At 52.9% G+C, this 8267-nt stretch overlaps 1 protein-coding gene across 1 annotated transcript in view; it reads right to left on the bottom strand.

Moving 5' to 3' along the window:
• Positions 1 to 520: 520 nt before the first annotated feature.
• The window catches only part of TGM2 (transglutaminase 2), a 34257-nt gene continuing 26510 nt past the window's right edge, over positions 521 to 8267 (bottom strand). The window contains exons 11-13 of the mRNA XM_086330871.1: positions 4284 to 4444; positions 3146 to 3282; positions 521 to 2423 (exon numbers count right to left, since the gene is read on the bottom strand). Coding sequence (XP_086186997.1) covers positions 2273 to 2423; positions 3146 to 3282; positions 4284 to 4444 — 449 coding nt within the window. The 3' untranslated portion in view covers positions 521 to 2272. The remainder of the gene's footprint in view (positions 2424 to 3145; positions 3283 to 4283; positions 4445 to 8267) is intronic.

Genomic DNA, 8267 nt, shown 5'->3' with positions numbered 1-8267 from the left:
CTGAGTTGAAACACATCAATTCACCAATTCAGCATTTATTAGGGTCTGTTTAAGAGATACTTGGTCCCCACCCTTGAGGACTTCAGACAGGAAGTGAGGGGCAGGTGTATCAACATGGAGCTAAAACTCACTGTGATAAATGTTTGAGTTGGTCCACGTTCCAGGGTTCTGAGAAGAAATCTGGGTAGGCTTCACAGAAGAGGTGACTTTAATGTGAAGCATTATGAAATGAATAGGAGTTCATAAGCTGAGTAAGGAAAACACAGCGGCTTTCCAAGGTAAGAGGTTGAAAGTGCGTGGGATGTTAGAAGAGAAACAGGCACTTCATTCTGATCTGAACATGGCTGTTTGGAGATGGGATTGGAGACGGAGCTAAACAGTTGTAGAGCCTTGAATACTGGTTAAATTTAGATCTGAGGGAAGCACTGAAGCTAGGGAAAGGCTCTTAGCATGAAGTGGCTTGTCCAGATGCTAAATGAGCTCACCCACTCACTCTCCTCAAAAGCATGACCAGACCTTGTTTGAATGTGAAAAATAAACTTTTATTTCAGTGCTCGCTGTTTGTAGCTCAAAAGCACATCTACTGCTTGCTTGGAACCCAAAAGCGTTTATAAAACCATAGGGAAACAGAGCAAAATTTATATAGAACGAATATATACTGGCTCATCTTGTGCTTCTCCTTGTGCAAAGCAGAAAGTTCTAAGTGTATCAAGCGTGACTTTCCCCAAGTCCCTCTCTGGGGCTTGGGGGCTCCCTGGAGGCTCTGACCCCACTCACAGAATTCTCTCCCACTTCCCTCCTCCAGGCTGAGGGAAGCCTGGTCACATGGAGAGAGTGAGGAATAAAGTCAGAGATGGCAATTCGTGGGGTCCCCAAGCTTAGTCAGGGGGCAGGGGCTGTGTTCCAGGACTCTGGCTCTTCAAAGAGGAGATGGCTAAGATGCCAGCCTTGTTGCTGGGTGATCAGCATAGGCAACTAAGGCTATTGTGACGTCTAGGCACTGCGGTGGGCGGGCTCATGGTTAGGACAGGGGTTTCTTGGGGGGTCTCTTCCCCCCTATAAATGGGCTCCGAAGGCAGATGCCTGGGCACAGGTGGGGGGACCCAGACACGACTGGGGACAGGAAGGTGGTCACGGTCATGGTCTCACACTTTGAAGCATCCTGGGTCTGTGTCCCAAGGCTCTGTGAAGCCCTGGAGGAGGACCTGCTGTCATTGGCGAGGCTGGGTCATACAAGGCACCGGAAGTGCAGAGCTGGGAGGGCCTTGGAGATGAGCTGGTTCAATCACTCCCTGTGACTAAAGAGGAAACTGAGGCCCAGAGGAGGGGAAGGCAGTAGCTGGCCAGACCTGGGCCTTGAACCTAGGGCTCTAAGCCCTTCCCGTCTCCTCGTCCTAATTGGATCCTTTTTGATCAGGTTCCAAATGGCCTCTCGGACGCAGCCAGGTCAGGGCTGGAGTGGTGGATGGGGCACTGGACTCAGAGTCAGAAGAGCCGGGCTCCTTTCTTGTGCCTCTGCATTAGCCAGCCTTGCAAATATCCAGGATCCCATGGGAGCAGGGCCAGCCGCCTCCCTTCTCCGAGCCCAGTCTCCTCAGCTCCCGCTTTGCAGTTTCCCATGGGGACTGAATGGGCTGATGGGCGTGTGAGCACCAGTATGCCCAGGAAGTGCCAGGTACTTACTAGGCGCCTCGCCATTGTGAGAGGGTGGAGGAAGTATTGGGTCAGGGCTGCTGGGATGTGAGGGGATTTGGGGTGTGGTCTGTTCCTGGGACCCTCCCCATCTGCACCTGCTCAGGCTCTGCCGAGGGCCCCCAGGGTCTGGGCTCAACCTGGGGAAAGGGTTCAGGGTACTCTAGGGAGCTGAATTCCTTGATCTGGTCACTGGGCACACTTTTTTTGCCTGCTTCCTAGAAAGGGGCTCTGATGTCAATCAATCAGTTTGGTGGGTGGTCAGTGGCTTTTTAAGGGGCCTCTGGGCTGGGAACGGAGGGGGAGATGGCCTACCCTCCAGGCTCAGTCAGCCAAGAGGAGAGCTCCCACAGTGCAGGCACAGAGCCTCCCTCATAGGTGAAGGGTGTGGGGAGACAGGCTCAGGGGGACAAGGTGGGCGGGAAGTACATTCGATTCCAAAGGGCCCCCGCAGGCAGCCCACCCCTGCCCTGAGGTCCAGGGCCCAAGGAGGGGCAAGTTTTGTTCATTAGCTTGGGATAAAGATTGGGGTCAATGTGGGGGCCCTCAGTGGCTGAGGTGGGGCTGGCACAGGGACCCCTTAGGAGGGGCCAACGATGACGTTCCTGAAGCCCTTCACGGCCTTCAGCCTATCGCTCTCGAAGTTCACCACCAGCTTGTGGCGGCCCACGTACAGAGGCAGCAGGTCCACCCTCACCTTGACTTCCTCCCCTGCTTCCACGGGGTCCGGGCTGGGAGAGAGAGAGAAAGAGGGTAAGGAGAGGGGCTCTGGCCTGGTCCCCATGATGAGGGATGGGGATGACACGTGACTACTGAGATCTCTGGCCTGGTCCCCATGATGAGGGATGGGGATGACACGTGACTACTGAGATCTCAGCCCAGTGCCTCCACGGATGTACAGCTGAATAACGACAGGATAAAATGGGCCCTGCTCATAACTCTCAAGGGCCTGGGCCATCGCCCTCCTGTGTGTGTGTGTGTGTGTGTATGAGAGTGAATGGTGTGCCAGGGCATAAGATGTGGATGCTCATGTGACCACATGCATGAAAATGCACTGAGCTGTACATATGTGATTTGTATTGTATACTGTATGCAAATGATATTACAACAAAAAGTGAAAAAACAAGTGTAAATGCTCATAAGCATATGTGTATATAGACAATTATCTGTGAGGGTACACGGCACAGGCATGCGTGTGCACCTGTGTGCATGGGAGGACTTGTGTGTCTTGAGGCGGGGGTTTAGTGACTGAATGTGTACCTGTTCAGTTGTGTGAACCGTGTGCGCAGGATGCAGCTGATGTGTGGGTGTTTGGACATAGACCTGTGTGGGTGAGTGTGTGGGTGATGAGAGGAGGGGGCTAGAGCCCAGGGCTCAGTGTCTAAGGGCACCTGTCCCCTCCACGAGCGTCCACTCTCTGCTCCCGGCCCTGGTGGGAGGGATGGGCACTTACACGTCCACAGTCTTCTGCTCCTCAATCAGGCCTGCTCCCTCCACAGTGAAGGTGCAGCCCGACAGCGCCACAGTGAGCGGGTTCTGCAGAGATATCTCAGCCACCAGCTTGCGGTTCTGCTTGGGCTCTCCCAGGATCTGGAGGAGACACGTGGCGGATGTCACGGGCAGCAGAGAGAGAGAGGGGCCCAGAGCCGCTCCAGGGCAGGCAGGGTCCCAAATGAGCCATTTCCATCTCCACTGCAATTTGGCCCCATGTCTGCGCAGCTCCGCCGCTGTCATTCCTCGCCTCGCCCAGAAAACACGGATGATGACTCCTGCCCAGGCCTCCTCCTTCATGGAGGTGCAGAGAGGCTCCACGTGACCCACGGGATGTGTAAAGTGCCTCCTTCATTCTAAGGTCTGGGGTGGAAAAATCAGAGGCTTTGGAAGCAGGCTGATCTCTGTCCCTTTCTTGCTGTGTGACCTTGGCAAAGATACCACCACCTTCTCTGAGCTTTGGTTTCTTCATAGGAGAGAAATGCCTGACTGCAGGGTTCTCACGAGGATTCACTGAGCTAACATATGCAAGATCCTAGCAGACTGTCCAGCACACAGCACTCACTCCCCACCCCGCCACCCCCTGCTCTTTACCATTTATTTGTAACGGCAGCACTTGAGGACCTGGGGCTGAGACTGCTCCAAGTGAATCACTGTGATGACCATGATGACGCTGATGGTCAGTATTAATCAGCTTTTATTGCACCCTCATGACATGCTGGATACAGTCTATGTGTTTCCTGTAGACTCACAGCTAATCCTTATAACACCCATTTTACAGATGAACAAATAGACTCCAGAGTCTGAGCCCTTAACAACTCCACCCCTTCCTGCCCCACCAGGGCCCCAGGACCTCAGAATCTTGCCTTGGGAGTTCAGCTTTTAAGGGCCCACAATTCTGAGATCCCTAAATGTCATGATCCTACTACTCTGGGATGTGCGGATTCATCCCTGGAGGCTATGAGTCCCAAATTCTGTTTCACGATGCTTTTCTTTGATGAAGCTAGATTTGAGGAATCCTGGGGCATCAGAGATCTTGAGTCTGCAGGGAGGGAGGTACATGCAGGTGTGGGATCTGGACCTGGGGACCCAGCCCTTACCCGGATCTTGATTTCTGGGTTCTCCAGGTAGATGTCCCTCTCGGCCAGCAGGTAGCTATTGGCAGCTGGCTCAATAAGGAGGCCCCGCACCTTGATAAGGTTCGATTCGGTCAGGCAATCACAGTACTTTTCGTAGAGGATTCGAAGGGGAATGCTCTTCTCTGCAGAAGGGGAGAGGGGAGAACACTCATGCCATCTGAATCATGGCCCCCACCTCTCCTATGGCACCTCCACAAGGCACAGAGAGGGCAAGGGATGAGCTTGAGGTCACACAGCTGGTGAATGACTGGGCAGGTCCCAGCACTTTCTCCCACCTGCCCTGGCTCTAGCACTCCCAGAAAGGAAGTGGGAGGAATGGCCTGGGTTTTAATCCTGCCTCTGCCCTTTGCTACCTGGGGATGCTGGGTGAGTCACCCTACCTCTCAGGATATCCATTTCCCCTCACGAGGTTGGTGGAATTGTACCCATTTTACAGATGAAGAAACACTTCTGCCCATAAGTGTTCAGAAAGGGAGAGTTGGTCCTGTTTGGACCACTGACTGACTGTGTGAGCCTGGGGAGATGACCTCCCCCCTCTGTTTCTGCTCGTTTCCTCTCTGTTCCCAGGAGCATCTGGATCCCACAGGGCAGAGCTAAGACCAGAGATCAGTTCAGAGCAAAAGTCACACAGCGATGGGGGTAAGAACGAAGCTGGCAGAGCCAATCTCCCCACTGCAGAGAAGCAAAGTGTGGATCTTAGCCCTGTTTCTCAGACAAGAACACGGAAGCCCTAGGGCACCAGGGTCAGCTTATGAGAGGCTGGCAGGAGCAGTGGAAAAGGGCACAGGAACTGGACGGATTATCCACAGACCACAGAGAAAATTCGGTACACATATACAGTGGAATATTACTCAGCTATAAAAAAGGATGAAATAGTGTCATTTGCCAGAGAAGGCAATGGCACCCCACTCCAGTACTCTTGCCTGGAAAATCCATGGACAGAGGAGCCTGGTAGGCTGCAGTCCATGGGGTCGCTAAGAGTCAGACATGACTGAGCAACTTCACTTTCACTTTTCTCTTTCATGCATTGGAGAAGGAAATGGCAACCCACTCCAGTATTCTCGCCTGGCGAATCCCAGGGATGGCGGAGCCTGGTGGGCTGCCGTCTATGGGGTCACACAGAGTCGGACACGACTGAAGCGACTTAGCGTTAGCATTAGCATTAGTGTCATTTGCTGCGACATGGATGGACCTGGAGGTTATCATACTGAGTGAAGACAGACAGACACATATCAAATGGTATCGCTCATATGTGGAATCTAAAGAAACGATACAAAGGAACCTATTTACAAAATAGAGATTGAGTCACAGATGTAGAAAACAAACTCCTGGTTACCAGTGGAGGAGAGGGGAGGAGGCAGGATAAATTGGAAGACTGGGATTGAGATATACATACTATATTTAGATTAGATAACTAATAAGAACCTACTGAATAGCACAGGGAACTCTATTCAATACTCTGAGATGACCTGTCTGGGAAGGGAGCCTAGAAAACAGTGTATATATGTGTATAACTGACTCCCTTTGCTGTACAGCAGAAACTAACACAACATTGTAAATTAACTATACTGCTATTTTTTTTAAAAAAAGAGAGAATCCATAGGCTTACGGCAGGCTCTGCTTGTTCACGTGGTCACAGAGAACCTTGGGAGAAATCCTTTCTGTCCCTTGTGTGTGTGTGTGTGTGTGTGTGTGTGTGTGTGAGCTGCTCAGTCGTGTCAACTCTCCCGCCAGGCTCCTCTGTCCATGGGATTCTCCAGGCAAGAATACTGGAGTGGGTTGCCATTCCCTTCTCCAGGGGACCTTCCCAATCCAGGGATTGAACCCAAGTCTCCTGCATTGCAGGCAGAGCCTCCCCCATCAAACAGGAATGTTGGAAGGATGGTGCTGGGACTCCGTGGAGCCCAGTCAACCATGATGGGCGATGCTGCTTCCTCTTTTTCTGTCATCTGCTCCCTTCCTCCCCCCAAGAGACTCGAGTTTCCCAAACTCTAGTCATTCATGTGATGTTTCACACGTCTGAGTAAATCCTCATTATTTGCTCATTATTTTTCTTTCAGTCTGCTTGCTTCATACTTTTCAACCTTTTCTGGTTAGGGAATCTTGTTACCATTATTTGCAGCAAACCTGTCTATTTACCACAAGTAGGAGGAAGCTGGTAAAAACAAACACCAGCAAACAACGTCAAGTTTATTCATTCAGGGTCATATTCTTGTCTGCTGAGTGCTCTGAGTTCAGGACCTGAGTTTACTGTTAACGAGGGAGATTAGCAAGGGTCAGGGGTGCCCAGGCCAGTGAGCACCCGCTGGGAGGTCATCTACAGGACTGTGAAGGCCTGAGCAGACGGCCACCTTCTCTCTGCATGGGTCAAGGTCTGGGTCCTGGCCATGCACACTCGGTGCCCCCTATCCTGCTCTCTGGAAAATGAGCGCCCAGCCCTCTCATCACTCATTCCCCGGGTGGACCTGCCCCAACCTCGGCTCCGATGACATAGAAGGGAAAAAAAACACAGCTTCTGCCAAAAAGGACAAAAAGGAGTGAAAAATTCCTGGGTCAGGAATTGGTGGAGCGGAGTGGAAACTCTGACCAGTTCCACGGAGAAGAAGGAAAACACGGCTCTCCAGGAGCCTGGAGGGGGTGGCCCCTGCTGTTAACTTTTCCGGAGGCTGAGGTCAGGGTGGGACAGGACCTTTGAGAATTGCCATCCACGGGCTAGGGGCCTTGGCCTGGCTTCAGGCCAGCGCTGGCCGAAAAAAAGAAACGTGTGCGGTTACTGTCACTCATTACTTAGATACCCCTTTGACCATCACAGAGATTGTGCTGCCCCACCTGGAGGGGTGAGGGCCCCAGAGAGAGGGGGCACGGGCAGGAAGCGGGAGAGCCGCAGAGCCAGGAGGCCAGGGTAAGGGCCGCTGGTTTCAGTTCAGCTGTCCTAGGCCTGGCTTCCTGTCCACCAGCATGTGGAAATCCCCTGGATCTTATCATCAAAGCATAACCAGCAACTCAGGAAAAGTTCAGGGTCTCGGAGGGTGGGAGAATCAGGGTGACCTTGGCCTGGGAGGCCTCAATAGCGCACCCTGGCCTAGCCCCAGCTTCCAGCTTAAGGGCAGTGCCCCGGACTGCTGCCCTCCTCCGCTTTCTCCCAACAGGCTGTGCCCCTCGGGGGTCTACAGAGCAGGTGGGACCCCTCTGCTATGAACACTTTCCCAGGAACAGACACTGGCAGGCGTGGCTGAAGCAGAACAATGCTGTGAGGAGCCCAGATGTATCTGGGAGGCAAAGTGTGACTCAACAGCGGCCCGGGAGGAAGTCACTCTGGCATCTTGGTTCAGGTTGGGGTTCACCTTATGAAACATATTCCAGGAAAGACACTTCCGCCCTTTGAAGAGGTTCTGAATGTGAGGAAGAGTTGACACGTGCATTCGCACAACGGGGCTGGCGCGCTCTAAAGATGAACCAGGTCTCTCTTGCCTTTGGAGGTGGCCCCCACTCTGTTTATGGAGTGGGTTTCCTCCCTGAATCAACATTTGACTTAAAAAAAAAAATAAAGAAAAGATGAACCACCTTTCTAAAAATAGGGAAGCTGAGGCCTGGAATAGAGAAGAGAAATACCCAGGAGCTCACAGCCTGCAGGCGGAAGTGCAGAAAGTAGGACCTGGGTGTTTCCCAAACACCCCACACACCTGGAGGGCCAGCGTCCTGCCCCTGACTTGGGGCCCAGAGGCAGAGTTGAGAGCCCGGTCCTCCAGACACCAGCAATGTTGGCCGTGACTCAGGAAGCTCTGAGCCCAGCCTGGAGAGCACTGTCCGGCACAGCAGCTGTTCAGCAAAGGTGCTTCTTGTCCTCCCCACACCTGTCTGCGCTTGCTCAGTGGGGCATGAAGGGCCCCACCATGGCCGGGCACCATTTTACATCTTCCAGATCTTTCCAGAACACACATCTCC

The sequence above is a fragment of the Bos grunniens genome, chromosome 13 (assembly GCF_055505025.1).
Source record: "Bos grunniens cultivar Pamir isolate PY7600 chromosome 13, Bosgru_T2T1.0, whole genome shotgun sequence".
Classification (NCBI taxonomy): domain Eukaryota; kingdom Metazoa; phylum Chordata; class Mammalia; order Artiodactyla; family Bovidae; genus Bos; species Bos grunniens.
The sequence above is the reverse complement of the archived record's forward strand: the minus strand, read 5'-3'. Positions and strand labels throughout refer to the sequence as shown.